The sequence below is a fragment of the Schistocerca piceifrons genome, chromosome 2, assembly GCF_021461385.2.
Source record: "Schistocerca piceifrons isolate TAMUIC-IGC-003096 chromosome 2, iqSchPice1.1, whole genome shotgun sequence".
In the NCBI taxonomy this organism is placed as follows: Eukaryota; Metazoa; Arthropoda; class Insecta; order Orthoptera; family Acrididae; genus Schistocerca; species Schistocerca piceifrons.
Genome location: NC_060139.1, coordinates 508321340 through 508345508, shown reverse-complemented (window position 1 = coordinate 508345508; position 24169 = coordinate 508321340). Strand labels below are relative to the sequence as shown.

The 24169-nt window shown below is 40.9% G+C and overlaps 1 protein-coding gene and 1 long non-coding RNA gene across 2 annotated transcripts; one reads left to right on the top strand and one right to left on the bottom strand.

The window, feature by feature from the left end:
* Positions 1-1115: 1115 nt before the first annotated feature.
* On the bottom strand, positions 1116-2726 carry LOC124777301. Its single transcript, XR_007015708.1, has 3 exons — positions 2436-2726; positions 2175-2293; positions 1116-1284 (listed from the first exon to the last, which is right to left on the bottom strand). It is a non-coding gene; the product is annotated as an uncharacterized LOC124777301 (long non-coding RNA).
* Positions 2727-3007: 281 nt separating this feature from the next.
* On the top strand, positions 3008-18347 carry LOC124777300 (zinc finger matrin-type protein 5). Its single transcript, XM_047252652.1, has 3 exons — positions 3008-3222; positions 6458-6595; positions 17891-18347. Exons 1-3 carry the CDS (start codon positions 3096-3098, stop codon positions 18151-18153), a joined length of 528 nt encoding a protein of 175 aa, XP_047108608.1. The 5' UTR covers positions 3008-3095; the 3' UTR covers positions 18154-18347.
* The last annotated feature ends 5822 nt before the right edge of the window (positions 18348-24169 follow it).

The window sequence follows — 24169 nt, the reverse complement described above, 5'->3', positions numbered from 1 at the left end:
TCTCCTTTTGTCATTCTTTATGACGCATTTATATTTAAAGATTACTGAATGTATCCAGAATAAACCACATATTCTTTGAACATGTTAAAAATATATGACTTATTATGTAGGTATGTAAAATGACAACACCAATTGCATGAAAAATGCCTAAGGATGTTCAATAAATCAAATCCAATCATGGTTGTACTGCGGTTGGGATTGTGTTAAGTAACAGATTGCTATTACTTATCTAAATATGTGGTAATTTCTAACATTAACACAGATTTCACTATCAGTTGTAACTACCTAAGTATCATTCCAAGATTTTTTATCATTAACGTGTTAGAATATTCACTAGAGACACAGAGGACACAAATTCAACAGTTTCAGTGTGCATTAAGCAAGAAAAATACGTGCACAGTATAAATTCAAATTAGGCCTGCATACACAAAATTTCATGGCGAATCTCGATTTTGCAGGGGTATGAGTACTCATTTCGTATTGCACAGTATGTACGCTGTCATAGGCCGATATTATACTATCAAATGTCTTTGTCAAAGATATGATCAAATATGCATCAAATTTGACAAAGATCTTTGATGTGGTGCTAAAAAAGGGGTATTACACTGTCATCACATTTTTTTGTCATAGTTCACGATGGCTGACAAAAACAACTTGTTACTAATTGCAGCAGTTGCATGTACCACAATTGCACTGTGTGCACATGTGGAAGTGGGGGGGGGGGGGGGGGGGGATGAAACATACTTGGGTGAAGCCATGGATTTTACGAGACAATAAAAGCATTCAACAAAACTTGTTACGTGAGCTTGTAGTGGAGGACGTCAAGTCGTACATAAATTACTTAAGAATGGATGAGCATACATTTCAGTATGTGCTCAGTGAAGTGTATCCTCATATCACAAAGCACCATACTCAAGAACTTCTATATCTGCTGAATACAGGCCCACTGTAACACTCCAATTCCTTGAAACAGGAGAGAGTTACTCTAGCTTACAGTACAGCACTTGAATAGCACAGTGCACGTTAACGATAATAATACCTGAACTGAGTGCAGCAATTTATAAAGCACTAAAGGACCAATGTCTGAAGGTAAATAAATTTCAATACACTTTATGTGCGTTAAGAACTATTTTTATTTTATAAACAAATCAATTACATTTTGAGTCAAGAAACTACAAAATTAATCGGTTGTGCCTTCTCTTTGTGGGAGAGCTCTTAATGCTGGAGCTGTGGCTGTGCCTCATTGCATGTGACAACAGGCTCTTCTTGAGCCTGCATTTCATGCTATAAAACAGAAATGAAAGCCATTAGTTACATACTTCCTTGCACATACGCAAATCTTATTTGCAGGTACCCATAAGCAGAGAAGAGTGGGAGCAAATTGCAAAGGATTTTGAGAAAAAGTGGAACTGTTATAACACTATAGGAGCAATGGACGGAAAGCATATTCATACTAAATGCGCATAAGCTAGTGAATCTCACTTTTTCATTATAAATCCTTTAACAGCATCATTTTATTTGCCACAATAGATGCTACGTACAAATTTTTGTATGCTGATGTAGGAACTAATGGGCTGGAGTGTTTTCAAAATGCAAACTATGGGAGTGTCTCATTGACCAATCTATTCTGATCATTCCTGAAGGCAGGAAGCTTGGGAACACAAACTTTACAATTCCAATGGTTGTAGGCCCTACTGGCAAATGGTGCTTTTCCTCTCTGAGTTACAACATTATGAAGCCATAGGCCTACCCCTTAAAAAAGGAAGAATTCAATTACAGACTGTCACGGGAAAGAAGATTAGTCAAAATCAGCTTTGCATTGTTGCCAGTCGTTTCTAGATTTTTCTTACTACCATTAATCTGCCTCCAGAAAAAGGTACCACAACTACACTGGCTGCCTGCACCCTGCACAACTTGTTAACTGAGAGAAGAAACCACTTTTACGCTCGTCAGGAAACAGTGTCCGCCGTAATAGTTGAATGCACTTCTCTTGAGTCTCAAAGCACTGAAGACCTACCGCGAATGGAACCAATAGCTTGCCAAGCTGCTTCTGGACGTCCAGCACACGGGAGAGCAGTTAGAGAATGCTTTAAAACATTTTACAATGGCGCTGGGAAAGTGCCCTGGCAAGATAATCACATTTAGTTATGTAAAATGTAAACAAATGTACATACCTCAAACATTTCTTCGAACGTTGGTGTACCACGTTCACTGCCACTTTCCGAACTCTCGACATTGCTCCACTTTGGCATGTGGAACCAGTACACTTGCGGAATATAAAGCTTATAAGCATCTGCAATAATAGTAATGAAAATAATGTAAACTACTTCTTGTATGCTTCAAGTAGCTGCAGTGAACAAATTTATGCAAATCATTTGTATGTCATGTAAACTTTAATTGCATAAATAAAAAGAAATAAGTATGTCGATACCTACTTTTGCTTTCTCGTGGGTGCGAGGATGAAATTAATTTTCTTCTTAATGTCTACTGCCGTACAACCACGCCGTATCTCACGGCTAATTATCTCCGCAATATTTTTATTGCTCTCTCATCTTCTTAATCTATTTTTGTATTCAGGGTGCCTCACGTTGTAAATCGCCTCGTCAGCTTCACACATCTATATTAATTTTGTAGTTGACATTAGCCACACTATAGAATAATGAAATTTGGGACGCTGCAGCGATGCTAGCGCTCCACGTATGTCACATTGCAGTGAACAGAAGACAAGAGACTTTTATGATCTACAGCGAGGCCCTAAATTTGATCAAATTTATTTGACGACAGATGAGGCTTGACGAAGTGCCTATTACACCATCAAACTTCTTTGACATAAATATTTGACTTATCAACTTTGACAAAGAAATCCAGCCTAGCTGTCAGATTTCAACGAATATGAAATTTCCAGTCGAACCTTTTCATTGGCTGATGGTAACTTGGTTCTCATTGGTTGACTGGATCTCTCCACGGGCGGTTTTTATCAGTATTCAGTATACTTTGCGAGTTGTGTACAGTTCAGGACCCGACTTGAGGTGTCGAGGTGGTTATTCGTTTTAGCTGAACAGCAGCGTCATATCGGTTAAACTGGTTTATTTTAGATGGGTAAACGTTATTACTGCGATTATTGTGACAGATCATTTGTTGATGATTATGAAGCGAGGAAAAAACACATATCAGGGTCAATGCACGTGAGATTGAGAAAAGAACATTATGATGCTTTTCGCGGTATGGTATAGTGGATTTATAACTTTATTATCTTACAATACCTGAGCCTTGCTGTTCCTGCAAGTTGATGTAATGTAAAGTTACCAGTAAAACCGTTTTTCACTCATCCTGATAAAATCATATATGACTACTATTGCATAAACCATTTGCGTTTGTATTTCGTGAAGTTATATACCCAACTTTTTATGCTAAATTCAAGATTTTGTGACTCTTTTACACAGTTACAGCTGATCTCAGATTGTTTGAAATAATTCTTAGTGGTAGAAGTCTTTCACTCTATAGCGGAATGTGCTTTAGTGACCCAGGAAGTATCAAAACAACGCACATTCCGCAGAAGTGTGAAAGGTCAGCCAGGAAACAACTGTGCCTGATACACACACAGAATTGCAACATTTACATCAATACTCTGCAATTGTGATATTAGATACCGCCCACTGGCTTTGAGCCGTGACGTAAGTGTGTTGTGTTATGTGACGTCATGCGTGCCTGTTGTTTTCGAATGATTGTTTTGCATAGGGCCGCCACAATTGCTAGGCCCAGTACGAAGATGACACAAACGAATATTACAAGCACCCAATTACAGATGTTTGAAGAGCTACTTTAACGAAGCTGGTATACAGACAGACCAAGTAGTATTTGGGAGTTTCCAAGTAAGCACTACGAGAACTGTAGCCTAGGGTTTATTAAAACTTCATCTCTGGTGTACCTCTTCCTTCTGTCACAATTATTGAAGATGTGTAAATAATTTAGTTTTGCTATTACAGTTAAACTTTCACGTATGTTCGTAAGAGCATGAAGTTATCCACTCCAATATTGTAGGGAATGCTGACTAAGATTAAAACATGTGTAGCCACAAATGTGAGACTACACACACAGTTTATTTGATAACCCTCATCCCTGTTGACAAAATGTTCATGGATGCTTATTTATAAAATTCCTTTATTATGCTTCTCCAGTAGTCACTGGCTCGGCACAGCATCTTGGTGTTCTCAAAAGGAGTGGCAGAGCGGTTAAAGGCGCTACAGTCCAGAACCGCACGACCGCTACGGTCGCAGGTTCGAATCCTGCCTCGGGCATGGATGTGTGTGATGTCCTTAGGTTAGTTAGGTTTAATTAGTTCTAAGTTCTAGGGGACTTATGACCACAGCAGTTGAGTCCCATAGTGCTCAGAACCTTTTTTTTTTTTGTTCTCAAAAGCAAACATGAGTTCTTTGTTTAGGTTGCACTCTGCCACTACTGATTTCTTTGTGTGTCCCAGATGTACACATCAGTTGTATTGTGTTCCTTGCAGTGTTTTGAGATAGTGCTGAATTTGCCTGCACATTCATTAGAGATAAGATATACCTTAAGTATGTGAAGTGTCAGTGGGTACTTAACAGAACCAAGAATATGTTTCATCTTTATTGGTGGTCTGGAGGGAAAACGGTTTTGATGTCACATTTTCCAAGCAGCCGTGCAGTCTTGGTTGAGAGTGGCCACATGAAAGGAAGAAAACCGTGTCTGTCCTCCTAAACCTTCTATCTGGTTCACTGAATCTTTTCTTTCTTTGAGCACACTTCCAATCTGAGCATTTACTGTATCAATTTTGATGGAAAACTCCTTCAGGTGTTGTTGTGCAGCTGGGAGACTTTCATTGTATAGCTGACACACACCATATGGACCAGAGTTGTTGTTACTATATATTTCAGCACTAGATGTTAGCAGCTTGTTGCATGTGGATACAGGTCTGTGTGGGCCTTCTTCCTATAAGCTGCATGTGTACCACCAGCTTTCTTTCTTCATATGGTAGCCAAGAAAGGAAGATATTCATTCTGATCTAGTTGTGTTGTGAATGTATTATTTTGTTGAATGCTTTTTAAGTGACTCAGAAACTTGGACAGTGGCTGCCATTCTCACATGCTGCAAATGTATCAACATAACAAAAGCATTGCTTGCATTTTGGGTGTCTGTTTGGAGTGCCAACTTTTCAGAGAATTCTGTGTAGAGTGTATCTACCTTCCTTGGATATCTTAATCGGGAAGAAGGTAGAGGTATCCTAGGTTATACAGTTTATATAAGGAACTTTCAAACAGATCTATACTTGCATGCAACGAGCTGTTACCATCCATTGGAGAGGCATACATTCCTAACCAGTTTTGCTATTGGGTACGAGTCAGCTGTAACACTAAGACAGTGTTCTGACGAAATGTGCACATTGTGTACCATATAAGAAGAGTGTTAAAGGAAAGAATAGATGCAGTAAATCAGGAAGGACAGAACGTATTCAGTTTTCTTCCCTATATGGAGCCATTCTCAGCCAAGATTTTCAGGCTGCTGGGAAAACGTTACATCAAAATAGTCTTTCAGGCATCACCAAAGATGAAGGACCTACTGCAACTTCATTTGCAGGGATATGTAGCATTCCATTTGAATGTGTCTTCCCATACATCAGGCAACTACAGTGCTGTATATCAGTAACATTGTGATGTATACAGAGAGAAATCAGCACTGACAGAGAACAGCCAAAATGTAAAACATATACTCAGTTTTAATGATAAGTTGCTGCACCTAGCCAGCAGCTGTTGAGAAAACAAAATAAAGGAATCTGTAGAAATAACAAACAACAAAAATCTTGTCAGTAGGGATGAAAGTTATCAACTAAGTTTATAGGTTGGTAACTCGCATTAGGGACTATATGCCAAGTTGTGGCCAGCACTGGACAGCACACTATGCAGATCAACAGTGTTTCAAAATATATTTGAACAGAGCCTGTCTGCCCTATTATACTCAGCTGTCTGCAGCCAGATTGTGGAAACAGCCATCTCCTGTGTATTAGTGTGGGTGCATCTGCAGTGTCTCAACACTTTGAAAGACTATGAAGAGTCTGACATTTGTCAAAACATCACAGTATCTTAGCATTGCTGTCTGGCTGAAAACTAGCTTTTCATCAGTAGATTCATTATGTTTATTTACTGTACACATATGATTAATACTGTGTTATGGCAGATGCAGTAAATTAAGGCTACGTTTTTGGGAAAAAGAAAAAGAATGTGTTGTCAGTGACAGCATTTGACTAGTTATGAATTTGTTCATTATTGCTTTGAATAGTTGAAATCAATCACATGGTCTTAAATGCCATTTAATATAGTCTATCTGTATTACATTGCATTGATGTACATATATCTTCATCATATAGTGAAATCAAACAATTCATACTGTTTTTATAATATAGAGATAAAAGTTTTTGTAATTATAGATGCAAAGACCATATTGGCAGAAGAATCAGCAAAAGTACCGTGCAAGAGGTATCAGCAGACTCGTGAATGTGTTTTTGGCACCAACTGCAGATTTTCACACTACACTGCAGAAGATTTAATGAATTTAAAAATGAAAGGTAATTGGAAGAACTTCTTTAGCAACTTGAATATGACATAAACTTCCTGCTTTACTTGAACAGGAAAGTCTACAGATTTTGTTTCAGATGTAGATGTTACAACCAGTCTATGTATTAAGTAAATGTTTACATATCTGACATCATTCCTTTACATTGTGATCTCTCTTTAAGATATTTTTTTTATGCTGATAGGGAAAAATGTTAGAAAATTTTATTCAAATTTCACACTGCTGCTTTTGAAGAAATTATACAGGGTGTATCATAATTAATTGTGTAAATGCATACTGTTGAAAGTACATGATACTAGAAGCAAAAGCCTCAGTAACATAGTGTCAAAAATGCATACCTTGAAGAGCTATAAACAATTTTTCACCTTCAATACTGTGAAGCAAATCTCTCCTACTGCAAGCTCTTTGCTTTTCGTATTGGGAAGTGATGATATGGACCAAAACAAGGAAAAAATGTCCAGTAAACATGTGTTCTAAAATGCATACCTTAAGTTATGAGCACTTGTTCATTAGAAGAGTTGTCCAAAGTACCGCAGATGGAAAAAGTGCTCATAGCTCTTAAGGTATGCATTTTAGAGCACATGTTTACTTGACATTTTTTTCTTGTTTTGGTTCATATTATCCCTTCCCAAAATATGGAAAGCAAAGAGCTTATAGTAGAGATTTGATTCACGGTACCAAAGAGGAAAAATTGCTCTTAGCTCATAAGGTATGCATTTTCGACCCTATGTTTACTGTTACTTTTCTGCTTCTAGGATTGCATACTTCCAACTGTATGCGTTTGTGCCATTAATTATGACACATCCTGTATAAAGAAGTACTGTGACAGTCTGCACCTGATAGAAATTTCTTATATTGAGATGTGATGAAAAGGAAACTGAAACAAGATGGTGTATGGGGAAATGGAAGCAGCTACCAATTTGCTTTGGTTTAATGCATAAACTGCTTATTTGTTGTAACTGCCTGTGGTAGTAATCCTTGGCCATCCATGATACCACTGATTATAGATTTCTTGTCACTAATCTTACACCCCCCAGGGGGTCCACAACTCTTTCGTGGATACGTGCGTGGCGAGCACGGGGCCCCGAGCCATTGCAGCCTTCTTTCTCTCCCGGGCTGCATTTCCTTTCCCTTCCCCTCCTCTCCCCTCCATACCCCTTTCCCGTCGCCCTCTCCTCTCCCTCTATTGGTGTCCTTGCTTATGTTGGCCCCCGCTATCCTCCTGGTTCTGTTGGTTTTACACTCTGGCTTTGTTGCGTAATCATCTCCTCCTTTTGGCATTCCTTGGTCCCCCTCTGGGGTTTGACCTCCATTCCAAAATTTCTCTTTCCGTAGTGTGAGCCATTTGGGGAAGAGCACCTTACCTAGTGTCTCCGACGTGTGCCCTCCTAGTATATTCCACCTTTTCTTCTACGTCGTTGTCTGATGCTAGGGTGCATAGCCAGCACGGTAGCCAGCCCGTGTGGTGGGGTCGCTATGTACCCTTTTGGTTGAGCCCCCTGAACACACAGGGATCACACTTCTGATACCTGAGCTGTGACCTCCTCATGCATGCCTTGGAGTGGTTGCTCGTCATCCTGGAGCATCGGAACTCCCGGCAATGGCCGCCGTGCCAGACGGCCCTTGCTCTGGCTGGGTGGCGCCCGTGAGGAGAGCCCCTGATCGGAGTGGGTGGCATCAGGGCGGACGCTATGCAGATGAAACGCATAAGGGTCCAAACCTCTGGCCGCTCTTCTGCGGCCGTCTCTCTGCGTGGTACTGATTCCTCAAGTGCTGCTTCTCTTGCCCCTTCGGCCTTCCCTTCCGTGGCTACCCCCTGGGAGGAGGGTCAGGCCCGTCGTCTAGGGGCAAAACCTTTCCCCCGTTATCTAGTTTGCACCAGGACTGATGGAGATACTTTCACCGGTGTCAAACCTTTATTCTTTGTGGAACACATTGAAGACAAGTTCGGCGAAGTGGACTCCCTGAGCAAGATGCGGTCGGGTTCATTACTGATAAAAACTGCTTCGGCTGCCCAATCTGCAGCCCTTCGTGCCTGTACCCATCTTGGCACAATTCCCGTGTCCATTACCCCTCACCAGTCTCTAAATATGGTACAAGGTGTGATTTTTCACAGAGACCTCATCCTTCAAACTGATGAGGAACTTCGGGACAATCTCGGGCGGCGGGGTGTTCACTTTGTTCGGCGTGTTCAGAAGGGTCCTAAAGATAATCGTATTGATACTGGTGCCTTTATCCTGGCCTTTGAAGGGGATACCCTTCCTGAGAAAGTTAAGATTATGGTCTATCGCTGTGATGTGAAGCCGTACATCCCACCTCCTATGCGGTGTTTTAAGTGCTTGCGTTTTGGCCACATGTCTTCTCGCTGTACCCAGGACCCTCTCTGTGGTGACTGTGGACGTCCACTCCATGAGGGGAGTCCCTGTGTTCCCCCTCCTGTATGTGTAAATTGTCATGGTAGTCATTCTCCACGTTCAGCAGATTGCCCAGTCTATAAGAAAGAAAAAAAGATACAGGAGTATAAGTCTCTTGATCGTTTAAGCTACACGGAGGCCCGTAAGAAATATGCACGATTGCACCCTGTGTCCATGACATCTAGTTACGCCTTGGTTACATCTTCATCCCTTCCTCCCCCTTCCTTACCCCTGTCCCGGACCCCTCTCCTTCCCCCCTCCCCTGCGGCTCCCACACCTTCTCCTCTGGGCGCCGCTCCCCCTCCCCAGCCGGAGAAGTGTCCCACTCCTTCGGCGTCTGCCGGTCAAGGGCGCCTCTCCCGGGATGCCCCTTCCCGGCACCTTCCAGGTCAAAGGTCTGCTGCAGCGCGGCGACCGCGAGAGCCGCGGTCTATCGGCCCCCAGGTCGCCCGGTCTCTTTCTGTTCCTGATCTTGCTGCAGCTGGCTCCATTATGCCACACAGCCCTCCTCGATCTCAGCCTGAAAAGAAGAAGAAACATAAGTCCCGGGACAAAGAGCCTCTGGTGTCACCGGAGGTCCTTTCCCCGGCTTCACAACCGGATTCTGACCTGTCGTTTATGGATGTCGCCCCCTCCTTGTCGGTGACAGGTGGGGACCCGGCGGTATGACTGGATTTAGCGTGTTCAGCCCTCATTTAAACCATCGTTCTGTGGTTCTCAAATGGAATTGTAATGGCTACTATCATCACCTTCCGGAATTGAAATCCCTTCTTTCGTCCTACTCAGCAGCTTGTGTGGTTCTCCAGGAATCTCATTTTACTGATGCTCACTCACCGACCCTCCGTGGGTTCCGTGTTTTCTGTCGAAATCGGGTCGGACCCTTGCGGGCTTCTGGTGGCGTTTGTACGTTGGTCCGTACAGACATTGCTAGCACGTGGATTCCTCTCCAAACTACATTGGAAGCAGTTGCTGTTAGGGTCCACTTAGACTCTGCAGTCACAGTATGCAATCTTTATCTCCCTCCTGACAGGACTCTTACACCTGCTGCCTTAACCACCCTTCTTCAGCAACTTCCTCCTCCCTTCCTCCTCCTTGGGGATTTTAATGCTCATCATCCTTTGTGGGGCAGTGCCTTTCCATCTAGACGAGGTCTTCTTATCGACCAATTTATTGCAGACCACGACCTGTGCCTTCTTAATGATGGCTCCCCTACTCATTTCAGTGCTGGTCATGGTACCTTTTCTGCCATTGATCTTTCTCTTTCTTCTCCCTCTCTCCTCCCTTCATTACACTGGTCGCCACACGACGACCTTTGTGATAGTGACCATTTCCCGTTGATTATCACGCTCCCTTCCCGCTCCCCGATGGAGAGGTTACCTCGTTGGTCTTTCCACCGCGCCGATTGGCCTCTATATACTGCACAGGTCGAGTTTTCTCCCTCTTTGTCGGGTTGTATTGATGACGTCCTACGTGACGTGTCTGACGCGATTGTTCGCGCTGCTAACCTTGCTGTCCCGCGCTCATCTGGACAATTTCGTCGTCGGCAAGTCCCGTGGTGGAGTACGGCCATTGCCATCCGTGATCGCCGTCGAGCTTTGCAACACTTTAAGAGGCACCCATCTGTAGCCAGCCTTTCTACCTTTAAGCGCCTTCGCGCTAAAGCCCGTTATTTAATCAAACAGAGCAAGCGGATATGTTGGGAACGATTCGTTTCTTCCCTTGGTTCCACTGTCCCTCTGTCACGGGTATGGGCTACACTTCGCTCTCTCCAAGGTTGCCATCGGCAGTCCACCCTCCCAGGCCTTCACCTCCCAGATGGCATTTGTACGGACCCATTAGTTCTCGCAGAACATCTTGTGACCCATTTTGCAGTGGCATCAGCGTCGGCCTCCTATCCAGCTGCTTTCCTTCATCAAAAACAGCAGGCTGAAGCTGTCACCTTATGTTTCACCACTTGTGAGTCAGAATCTTACAACGAACCTTTCACTGAATGGGAATTTCTTTCTGCTCTATCTGCTTCTCATGATACGGCTCCTGGCCCAGATTCCATTCATAACCAGCTGCTTCAACATCTCAGTGCTCCACAACGGCACCATCTTCTTCGGGTGTTTAACCATATCTGGCTCCAGGGTGACTTCCCTTCTCAGTGGAGGGATAGCATTGTGGTTCCTGTCCTTAAGCCTGGTCAGAACCCCCTATCTGTTGACAGCTATCGGCCAATTAGTTTGACCAATGTTGGTTGTAAGTTACTTGAACGGCTGGTAGCCCGTCGGCTCACTTGGGTCCTCGAATCTCGGGATCTATTGTCCCCTTACCAGTGTGGCTTTCGAGAGGGACGATCTCCAATCGATCATTTGCTTCGCTTGGAATCCGCAGTTCGGCAGGCTTTTTCCCAGCGCCGCCATTTGGTTGCAGTGTTTTTTGACCTTCGCAAGGCCTATGACACGGCCTGGCGCCATCACATCTTACTAACCCTTCATCAGTGGGGTCTTCGGGGCCCACTCCAGATTTTTATCCGCCAGTTCCTGATCCATCGGTCATTCAGAGTTCGAGTTGGTACTGCTTTTAGTTCTCCACGGACCCAGGAGACGGGCATCCCACAGGGTTCTGTCTTGAGTGTCCTTCTTTTCCTCATTGCTATCGATGGACTTGTGGCCTCTGTCGGTCCCTTGGTCGCCCCTGCCCTGTATGTGGATGATTTCTGCATTTGGGTTAGTTCCTCCTCGATGCCATCTGCAGAACGGCAGCTCCAGGTGGCTATACGGCGTGCCTCTGCATGGACCCTCTCCCACGGGTTTCAATTCTCTCCTTTAAAATTGCGGGTGGTCCACTTCTGTCGCCGTACTACGGTCCACCCTGATCCAGAGCTCTATCTCGCTGCACAAAGATTGCCTGTGGTTCCACAGTTTCGTTTCCTAGGTCTTCTTTTCGACAACAAGCTCACTTGGCTGCCCCATATCAGACTCCTGAAGGTAGGATGTTTCCGTAAACTCAATGTCCTTCGCTTCCTTGCCCACTCCTCCTGGGGTGCGGACCGTTCCCTCCTCCTCCGTCTTTATCGTGCTCTAGTTATGTCACGTTTGGACTATGGTTGTCAAGTTTATGGTTCAGCTGCTCCTTCCACGCTGCACGTGCTGGATCCAGTCCACCATCGTGGTATCCGTTTGGCCACCGGTGCCTTCCCTACTAGCCCTGTTGATAGTCTCCTGGTTGAAGCTGGGATCCCCTCCCTTTCTGTTCGGCGGTCCCAGCTTCTGGTGTCTTATGCCCTTACTATCCGTTCTTCTCCCGCTCATCCTTCCTATTCTATCCTATTCCCAGACCATGGGCGTCGCCCGCCTGACTCCCGCCCTCGGGCGGGTTTACCGGTTGGGCTGCGCCTTGCGTCTCTTACCCGTGATTTTCGGCTTCCTTCTTTGTCCTGTCTTCCTCGCTCCCTCCCCTCCACCCCTCCTTGGTTAGTTCCTCGGCCTCGAATTCGGATGGATCTCCGCCGCGGTCCGAAAGATTCCATCCCCCCGGTGGTGTTCCGTTCCTTTTTCCGCCAAATTTTATGGGAGTTTCGGGATGCTGTTGTTTTTTACACTGATGGTTCTAAATCTGCTGATCATGTTGGGTATGCCTTCACGTCCTTTGTTGGAACGGAAAATCATCTACTGCCACCCTCATGTGGGGTGTTTACTGCGGAATTGATGGCAATTTCCCGGGCCCTTACCTTTATTAAACAATCCCAACACAACCGCGTTTTGTTATGTACGGACTCGATGAGTGGCCTTCTTGCTATTGACCGGTGTTTTTCGCGCCATCCCTTGGTCTCTGCCATCCATGACCATCTCGCTGATCTTCACCGTGCTGCTTGTTCCATTGACTTCCTATGGGTCCCGGGCCATGTGGGTATCCCGGGTAATGAGCTCGCTGATCGTTTGGCTGGGGGAGCAGTTACTTACCCCCCGTTTTCTGTAACCCCTCCTGCAGCGGATTTACGGCTTCACATCAAATCCCACTTTGCACAGTCATGGGCCAATTCTTGGGAGGCTACTCCACTGTCTAATAAACTTCGTGCCATTAAGGTGAATACAGGCCCATGGCGTTCTTCCTTTAGCCTCTCCCGCAAGGACTCGACCACACTGTGTCGTCTCCGCATTGGCCATACCAGGCTGACCCATGGTTTCCTTTTGCGTGATGAGCCACCCCCGCTATGTGGTTGTGGAGCCTTCCAGTCAGTGGCCCACATTTTGGTTGAATGCCCCCTTCTTTTGGCTCTGCGTGCTAAGTACAGACTCCCCCACACTTTACCTTTGATGTTGGCTGACGATTCCCGGATGGTCTCTCTGGTTCTAGGTTTCCTCCGGGAGAGTGGTTTTTATTCTCAGTTTTAAAGTTTTTAATCTCCCTCTGGTGTTGGGGCAGGGCGGTGAGTGTTTGGTTGTCTCCCACTGTAGGCAGTGTTCAGAGATTCCCGATTCACCTCCCTGACCGGAATCCTCTTTTCTTTCCCTTTTACTCTGTTTTCACCCCTTCTTTTTAAGGCTTGGTTAGTTTTTCTATTCCCATACGTACTTTCTGCATTATAGTAGTTGTACCTTTTAAGTCACAGGTGGTCTTGCCTATGCTGTTTCAGCATAGTGTTGGGTTCGTTCTCTTGCCAACTTCCCTCATTTGTTTTTACTAATGACAACGTGACTGCCCTTTTACGTTTCCCCTTTATCCGTTTTATTTTTCTGACTATACTGAGATGTCCCGTTAGCAGAATGGAGTCTATTTGAAACAAGGGACTGATGACCTTGCTGTTTGGTCCCTTTAACCTCAAACAACCAACCAACCAACCAACTAATCTTACAACTGTCACCCTACTATCATTTGTTTGTCTGTTCTGGATCAGCCTCTGCATTCATTCATTCATTCATCCATATGTCGTAGACTAATAATATGTAAGAATCAGGGCAACATTTTTCAGTTTTTATTGTCCCCCTACATTACTTTTCCTATTTCAATAAAACAAATTTTCATTTTTTTATTTTATTTAATTTTTTATTCATTCAAGGATCATCTCTCAATAAAATCAGTAGCTCAAAATATAAATACATACTGAATACATAAGCACCCTTTATGAAGAGAGGACAGGTGGTCGTGGCCTGGCATTTGCCTGGAGTGAATTAGGAAAACCTAAATCAGCAGAGCATATAGAGCAAACTCACCCTCATGAATATGTCAGTGTCTTAACTAACAAGTGCATTGTCACATTCAGTTTTTCTATGTTATAGAATGTTCTTTGATGTACACACAGTTTGCTACACACTTATAACATGAAACAGTTATGCTCTTCATCACTGCACACACTGAGGACATTTGCTGATAACTTCTGGACCATGAAGATGCTGCTATGCCAATTGCATTTACTCCAGTGTGATTGGAACACTAACCTCAGGCCTGTAAGCACTCAGTTGTGCTCCATGCTCCTGTACTTCCCTCTGGCCGCCTGAAACCTTCAACCAGTATTCCTCTATGAGTAGCGAGATATTGATTTCAGGAAAATGACAAGACATTACCGTCATGCGCTTTAGAATTTAACACATGATTTTCTTGTAAAAGCAGTATACTGTAATCATGTATTGAAATGAAAAGGGATTTTGCAGCTGTCCCCCTTCATTATCAACCACTGCTCTTGAGTCCTCTAAGTAATATTGTAGTTTGCGTTACTTATGACGAATGTTGTACCTGCCTTTATGATCTGTTGTTTTTAATAAACTTTCATTTCCTTTGCAAATTTCTTGTAAAATTTTGTTCCTGATAGAAAACAATGTTTCGAGTTTAAGTGGTTGTTTCCTTCTGAAGACAGGGCAGAAGTAATTAAGTGGAGACCTTCTCCCTATGTTAGCTGACATAAAGATGAATGTGGTACATGTTTTAGAGTTTTGTGTGTTGTTTATACTCCACCCAAAACTAATAAGGTGGTAGTCATAGTTTATTGCTGAATGGCTGGCTCATCCATTTTTTCTTGAGCAATTACTAAGCCACATTTATCTGTTGTAATATGTTCACATTGTTTTCTTTGAGCTCTGCCTTTATGTTTAAGCCAATTTTTTGAGAACTGACTTGTGAAAATATGCATGCGTGCACATAAGAAATGTTATACAAATATTTAATTTTTATTTTAGTAATATTTTTAATATGTTTATTCATGTTAACCACAATTATCTCATCATACTTCACCATAGGGGCTAAGGATCTAAATGACAGGAGCACAGACAGTTCTTTTCATTACCATAGTCAACATTTCCATTGTACTGGCCACTCCTCCACCAGGTTAATCCCACACGTCAATCTTGGCAAGCAGTTCTTCCTTCTGTCAGGACTCTTCTATGTATTTCTCTCTTCACATGTTCAGTCTGCTACTTCTTTATTGGATTCTTTGTCTCAACATTTAGTTTATGACTATCTTCTAGCACCACATTTCAGATGTCTTCAGTTTCCTTTTGTGCATTTGTGCCACTGTTCATATTTAATTTCTGTACATGACGGGTGACATCTGTAGTTGAAGTGTTTCTTTTTGCCTGTAAAAGTATTCTCCTTTTGACTTCCTGCTTTTCTATCTTGTTTACATGTAATGTATAAGCAGCAAAATTGTTACTTCATGTAGCATGTCTGTAAAACACTCTGCTCCAGAATTATTCTCCAAACATACTGCTGAAGTAGCTGCTCACAGAAATGAATGCCTCTGTTTGTAATGATATTCTACCAACATTATTTGTGTGTGTATTGTCAATGGTGGTGCCATATATCATTATTATTGTAGAACTCTTTCACTATGGTCTTTTAGATGATACTGATGATAATTTTCCTCTTCCATACATGGCACTATGGCACTTGATAGGCCAGAGTGGTAGAAGCTATAGACAGGAACTGCTTACCCCAATACACAGGAACTGCTTACCCCAATACACAGGAACTGCTTATCCCTCTCAAATATTTTGAGGCTTTTTGTCTTCTAAAAAAGTAAAATAATCTTGATAATCTTTTCAGTAAAGTTAAAAAAGATTTGGCACAAAAGATAGCATAGAAGCAATACTTTCCGTTAAGACACTACCTGCAAATGAAATTTGAAAGATGCGAAACTGTACTGGTACACAGTGTATCCTTTGCAGTGTGTACATTACATTAGCCTGTGAAGTCAAAATGTAACATTAAATTTCTGGTTGTTGGAGGAGAACAAAGAGCAGGTCAACAAAATACTCCCCAGCACAGTACTTCGTTAGACAGTTGCAGTGGGACATCTTAATCAGTGTAGAATGTATGGTACAACTTTGCATTTTTTATACATACAACAGTGTCATTGGCAAAAACTGTGTTACGTGCATGAAACTCTTGTGGTAAACTAGGGATTGATCTTAGAATTTTTGGATTTATTGTCTGACACTCATCTGGTTGAAAAAGTTTGTGTGCAAAACTGCAGTATGTACCAGAGAATTGCATAAGCGAGTGCACACACAATCTTTTATAGCAGTTATGTCATTGAACACACAACTTTAAAATGGAGTATAGTGGCACATCCCAAGACTTTAATAGTGTCCCCCATTGAGCTAAATAGCATGAATGATAACATCCAGTTTACTATTGAACATCTGAACGTTAATGGCATCCAGCTTAGAGAGAATGCCAACAGTTACGAAACTTTACAGAAAACGTACAACTTCCGACCTGGTAATTCATCATTCTTCAAACCATCCAATACCGTACACAGTGGCAGCATTCATATCAGTGCTGCACAAGCTGCATAATGTCCAATTGTCTGAAGAAGTCTTTGAGTATGAGTTTAGATAATTCAGTTCATAGCCCACTCCAGTGGATGTTGGGCCAATTTTGTCCCCGACTTTAATAGGAGTGTTTTAAAGATCAAGCATGGGAATTATAGTGGTTCCATTAGCCTTGCGCTCCATATACAGTGTCTCATAAGGTTTATCATAGAATACCATATTATGGTAATACCTCCAGAAGAATTGACAAAATATCCCCTCTGATCTTCAGCTACTACACCAAGAAAGCAAGGGCAGTACATGTAATATTTTGGAAGAATTGGAAATTTAATGCTCATGGGAAAAAAATCCTGACAAAACAATGCACAGGTGGATGTATGCCATAAAAGCCTTTTGGCTAATTTTGACTGTTTAAATAGTGTTCATTGGATCCTAGAAGCATGTTCTTTACGCATTGACAGTAGATGTTGGTATATTCATCCCCTTGTTCGGAGGAGATTAGTAACATTATACAGCCAGTTTCCATCCTTCTCATTGGTACACGCGATTCGACCCTGATCTGACATTGCGCGTATGCTATTTTCCATGCGGTCTCATAACAGCGTCCTGCCAGTTTAGCTGAGTTTGATGCTGCACTACGTCTCTGAACAGTTGAGGGCTTCTTTCTTTCTGTTCCCTACTTAAGTTAGGCTACGTTTATGTGACTTCATTTATTTGGATGTTCTTACAGCACCTATGGTTTTTCAGATTTCTTTTGTTTTTCAGAGTTACTGAGATGTGCCCTTATTCTATAGGTTGGTTTTCGGGCTTTCCATCAAGTTATTTATTTTTATTGCTTTGACAATTTATGGTAGAACTTGGCTATAATTTCTTTTTATACATACTACAGCGATTTAAATTTAAACATAAGTATACTATGCTTAGTGGTCTTATGTGATTATGATCATTTATTTTTAAAACTGGTTATTTCAAACAATAAATATGTTATTCACGTAACAAACAGATCACCTAATGATGCATTTTAAGAGTTCAAAACTGGTCTTGACACTTCAGTAGGACCAGAAGACTTTTTAATTACATTACATCATTTTTGTAAAATATTATTGCTTTGTCTTTCAGTTGAAGGAGAAGAAGAGCGACTGGAAAGAGAGAAGTACGCAAGACTGGATCTTGATCATGATGATGGTCCAACTTTGACATCTTGGCTACAAAAGAGAAGTAAAATGAAAACCTCCAAGAGCACTGTTGAGGAGCACAAACCTAAAGCAACAGTTCTCTGGGAACTTCCACCTGAACTACAAGAGGTTCCTGATCTTCCTCCATCTCTCCAACCACTAAGAGTGGAAGATTTCACAAATGCAGAATTTGAAACTTGGGGCTGATATGTATATATTACGGCTGGATGTATTGCATGTTTATTCGTAACCCGTAAAGTTTAAATTCAACAATTTGTTGTTCTAAATTCCATGATGTTGGGACTGTTCTTTCAGCTCATGGGTATCTTATATTTTCCCTGTGCTCTTCTGTGCAGTTGGTTCTGAATTATACGGCTTTCTTAAACTTGTTTCCTATGCAAGTTTTGGTTTCAGTTGGTTCAAAGCAATTAGGTTGATGGCTCGCTAAGAAAACCAGAGTTATGACTGGTTGGATGCCACAATTTTACACAAAATGCATGCTGCCTCCTACCCCTCCCCCCACCACCTCCTACACACACACACACACACACACACACACACACACACACACACACACACACACACACCCTAGGGATGTCAGTCAACCTCCCCCTCCCCTATACTACCACTGTTCTGTGGCGCAAACAGACACCGACAATTCTGCTATTGCAGCCAAAGTTTGGTATCTAGTCATTCAGTCCAATGTGCATGCTAGACAGTCGGTGCACAACCACCTGTAAGCCAGCTGTGCCAAATTTATATGAAAGATCAAGACAGGTTGATGTCATTGATACTGATATGGAGAAATTTATGTTAATAATTACGAAGAAGCTTGCTTCGAGGAAGTTGCCAGTAAAAATATGAAAAGATAAATGTGAGAAATAATTATAGTGATGGGCTCTTGGAATGAAAAACAGGAAAATGTTTTTAAGAATGTAGGTATGCAATTCGACAGAAACCAAATAGTACATTGTGTAAATATTTTCATGTATGGGTTTTCTTCTGTTTTACTTCATTGTGTCCAACATGCACTAAAATTTAGTTCCCATAATCCAACATCCCATTCAGGAAGAGGCACCATCAACACAGTAATCCACAAACAAGTTTCTGGGTTGATTATGTCAATCTCTGGGGTGGGAATGAGTTGGGAGGATGTCCATCTCTTGGATGGGAATGAGTTAGGAAGGTGTTTTAATTGGGAAAGCTTTAGAAGGGAAAGGGTCAGGTTGAATTTAGGTGTACTGGAAATTAGTGAAGTGTGTTGGCAGAAAGAGCAGAACTTCTGGTGGGGGAATTTTTGGGTTATAAATACAAAATCAAATAGGAGTAATGCAGTAGTATGTCTAATAGTGTATTAAAAACATTATCATAGCAAAGATAGATACTGTGTCAACATCCACCACAGTATTACAAGTTTTACTGCTTACTATCGCTGCAGATGATGTTGAAACTGATGCATTGTATGATGATATAAAAGAAATTATTCACATAGTTCAGGAAGGCAAAACTTCAATTTTTATGGGAGACTGAAATTCAATAGAATGAAAAGGAATGAAAGGGAAGATAATGCGAGCAGATGAACTGTGAGAAAGAAATAAAAAGGGAAGCCACCTGGTAGGTAAATTAATCATTGCTAGTAGTTGATTTCAGAATCGTGAAAAAAGATTACATACGTGGAAGATACCTTCCGACCCAAGTACAATTCCGACTGAGTGTTAATGGTAAGACAGATTTTGAATCGATATTTCAAAATACAAATAATTCCCAGCGACAGATGAGAAATCTGACCATAATTTATTGGCTCCACACTAAAACTGAAGAAATTCCGGAAAGGTAGGAAATTAAGGAAATAAGAACTAAATAAATCAGTAGTGGTATGACAGAGGTTGTAATGAGTTTCAAAGGGTAACTTAGACAATGGTTGACCAAAATGGGGAAAAGGAATACAATAGAAGAAAAATAGGTAGCTTTGAGAGATAAACTGTGAAGGCACAAGAGGTTCAAATTGGCAGAAAAACAAGACTTATTAGAAACCCTTGCGTAACACATAATATATTGAAGTTACTTGAGGAAAGGAGAAAATATAAAATAATGAAGCAGAAATTGCTAGAGGGAAAATCAAAAGTTGTTGCAGCATGTATGACTATGAGGAAAGATAGGTCATCCACAGGAGAGTTAAAGATAACTTGAGAAAAATGAAAAGCATATGTATGAATATCAAGAGCGGATGTGACAAGGCAGTAGTAATAAAAAAGGGGAAACTGAAAGGAATATGTAGAGGGAATATGCAAGGGAATTAATGAGAAGGCAATATTATAGAAATGGAAGATGAAGTGAATAAAGATGAGATGCAAGATATGATTCTACAAGAAGACTTTGATAGAGCACTGAAAGATCGAGGTTGAAATGAGGCCCATGCAGTAGATGACATTCCCTTAGAATTATTGATATATCTGGGGAAGCCAGATATGACACAACTATTCCAAATGGTATGCAGGATAGGTGAGAAAGACTAAATACTCTATGTAGAAAAATTACTGGAAAAGGCAGGTGCTAAAAGGTGTGAATTTTACCCAACTATCATTTTAACAAGTCATGGCTGGAAAATATTGACATAAATTGTTTAAAGAAGAATGGAAAAACATGCTGAAACTGATCTTGGTGGAGATCGGTTTGGATTATCTAGAAATACAGGAACATGCCGGCAAGGCAATACTGGTTCCAAAAATTGTCTTAAAAATAGGTTTATCTGAGGCAAACCTACATTTATAGCATTTTTTAGATTAAAGAAAGCCTTTGATAATGTTGACTGGAGTACGTGCTTTGGAATTCTGAAGGTAGGAGGGATAAAATAGAGGGAGCAAAATACTATTTACTATAATCCATTTATCTTAAGAGTAAACCTGATGTAAACTAACACAAACACAATGATTGGTCAGAAGCCAGAGCACACTTGCACTGGTGTTACGCTCTTGGAAGTAGGTCCTACTTATGTATTAGATATCTTACTACTAAGTTTCATTTAATGAACTTTAAGATATTCAAATGTATTAACAGCCATCAACGTTTTTCTTAATCACGCTTTAGCTACATAGTTTTTATTTTAAAAAATCATGTAGAGTCACAGCCTCTGCAGCATTGTGCTACGTTTGTGGTGCTGTTAATATGCAGTATGAAAATAGCCAAAGCTACTTTCTGTTCCGTAGTAATGTTAGAAAGTCTGTACTGAAGATATTTGTCTCGAGTGCAGCCCTTTGCAGAAGAGAAATGTGTGTGATAAGCAGTTGAGGCAAGAAGAGAATTTAAGCTTTTTAAATGTGGTGCTACAGAATAACGCTGAAGATCAGATGGGTAGACAAAGTAACTAATGATAACTCAATCAAATTGGGAAGAAAGAAATTTGACATAATTGGACAAAAGGAAGGATCAGTTGAGAAATTGTGTCAAGCTGGTAATGGATGGAATTTTAGGGTGGTAAAAACTGTAGAGGGAAATAAGATTGATATACAATAGGCTTGTTCAAATTGATGTTGGTTGCATTAGTTATGTTGATGTGCAGAGCGATGCACAGGTTAGAGGAATGTGGAGAGTTGCATCAAAGCAGTCTTCGGACTGAAGACATCATCATCATTTGGATTTAGGCCTTTATATTAGTTATCATTATTGTAGAATGGAGAATAGCCGTAGTAGTACTTGAAATACTACACCATCTCCACTTTATGTATAAAAGTGTAAAATGTCATGCCATAAAAATATGTACAGCAAAGTTAATGTTTACTTTCAGAGATCCTGTTCTTATTTGCCTCCATTCCAATATGAAATCAATATACTGTCTAGTTCAGGAATGGTGACACTCAAAAACATTTTTTGTAGAAAGTTGTAAATCAATAATAAAAACAGTTCTGTGTGACTGCTGAAATGTAATTTTAGTAACAAATATACAAAGCATTGCTATGTTATTTATGTTTGAAATTTGTCTGTCTTCAGAAATATCCAGATTACTTATTCAACAGTCTTACAGGCTCTCAAATTATCATCCTTGCCAGCTGAAAAGCAAGATGAAGATCAACATGTAAATTTCACATTACCATGTACTTGAAAGAGAATAATTGCTAAATTACGCATAAATTTGTCAAATTACATCTAAATTGACCTTACATTGGAAAAAATTGTTAGACATTTGTGTAAGTTAATTTAAGAAGTGTAGAATTTAATCTGCAGTGTTCGAAACATGGTCTTCCTCTAAGTTTTACCAAATCACTAAATGTTTGTACTAATTTCAAAAATAATTACTTGCGGTTCAGCTAGTATGTCATTATTGCAGATGCAACACTACAAAAGAAATGGCTTAACATAAGGGCTCATACAGCAGATAAAAATTAAAACTGTTAAGTGTTCTGAGATAACATCCTTTTTGAATAACAGACTGCTGTCATTTCTAAAAGTGACTTTTCCATCCCATAATACTCCTAGAAGGGTGTCACCTATAGAGGGCTATATGCTCATAGTTCACAAGAAATTGGAATTTCGCATGACTATAATGTTGTAGGATATAAAGTACAAAAACAAACTCAAAGGGTGAATTAATTAGCCAACTAACGGGAATACTCCAAATGTTCGTGCAAATGTTTGTGGAACCTAGGCAGCAACTTAATATACAAATATTGACACATCAAGGTAACCTCATCGTTATCTTCAGTCAGTTGTTTCTAGAGAATGCTCCTGAAACTGTTGTTCTTCAAACAACAGTTTGTATTACTGCTGTAGTTTAACTTTATGCTAATTCTCCCAACACACCATCAATCGGGTACTGCACACAGAATATTCATCAACCACCACAATAATGATATGCTGCACACCATTTTCAATCTGTTCTTTTATTCATTAACAAAATAATCATCCAGTACCTTTGAGGAAATGGTTCTCAAATTTAGCAAATTTTGACAGTGCTGCTGTTATTTTGATAGATAATTACTGTCTTGAACTTTAACTTGCTTATCACATAATTGATTTTTCTCTACATCTTTGGGACAGCCTTTCCAAATGGGCTTAAGCCATGTACAGTTTTAAATATACTTGCCTGAGATCATTGTCAAGAATATAAACACTGTTTTTGCCCCAAAATGTCATTGAAGGAATCAGTGTCATCAAATGTAGCATCACTGTTTGTCAGCGGGTGCCGAGTCCAGCATCATTTAACACTTTGGAGACAAGTGATGTAGCTTCTTTGTTGCAAGGATTTACTCTGAAAAGATGAGCAATGTAGGACTGCATCTGCTGTTCCAAGCCTTTGTAAATGTATTCAAATGTTGGTATTATGTCTCTTTCATATTTGGCAGGGAAGGAATATTACTTGCTATGCGGTGTTTAGATTTAGCCACGTGCAGCGCTTCACAGGATTACACATGGAGAAAAGAGCCCCAGTTGTTGTCTGCTACATACTTCGTATTTGTATTGAAGATGTCCTTAGGTGGTGATGAGGTAGATGTTTTGTTGAACAGTAGGGGTTCATAGTGTGGTGAACAAATTTCTAGTTTTGAAAGTGGTGATGGTAAATATATTAGTCACATTTTCTCTGTAACTGTACACATTATCTGTTGTACAGCAGAAAGCATAGTTCTATGATTTATGCTATAGATGAAGAAAGGATTTCTGGTGAAGTGTCAGCAAGCCCCCAAGAGGAACCTACTGATAATGGTGCTGTCAGAGGTCCCCCTGTATCAACCTATCAATCTTCCTCTTTCGGCTTGGCAAGGACATACGACTACACTGCTGCCCCACAGCTTGGCAGTGGATAGATGACTACACTAATGCTCCATAGTTTGTAGTTTTTGAAGAATCACGTGGCATTCAAATTTAAATTGATCAGAAGTCTTCTGTTTTTGATTGTTTCACCTACTTTTTTGACAAATATCTTCTGAAGATGGTAAGAGATAAACTACTATGCTAGAAAAATTATTCACAATCTAATTGCAACAGGGATATTGAAACCACACTCAGTTTACAAGTGGAGTACTATGAAACAAGTGTTTTTGTGTGGTTTTGCATGTGTGTCTTGTTACATAACCAAAATTGACGGACTGTTGATCTATGAATTCTGTACTGCAGACCTCCTTTGCAGGAAAGTCTTTACCTAGAAATCATTTTTTGTTGGTTCTGTGAATGTTACAGCTCATAGATAATGCGACTTTTATTTCAAAAAATTGAGATTATCATGGTCGTA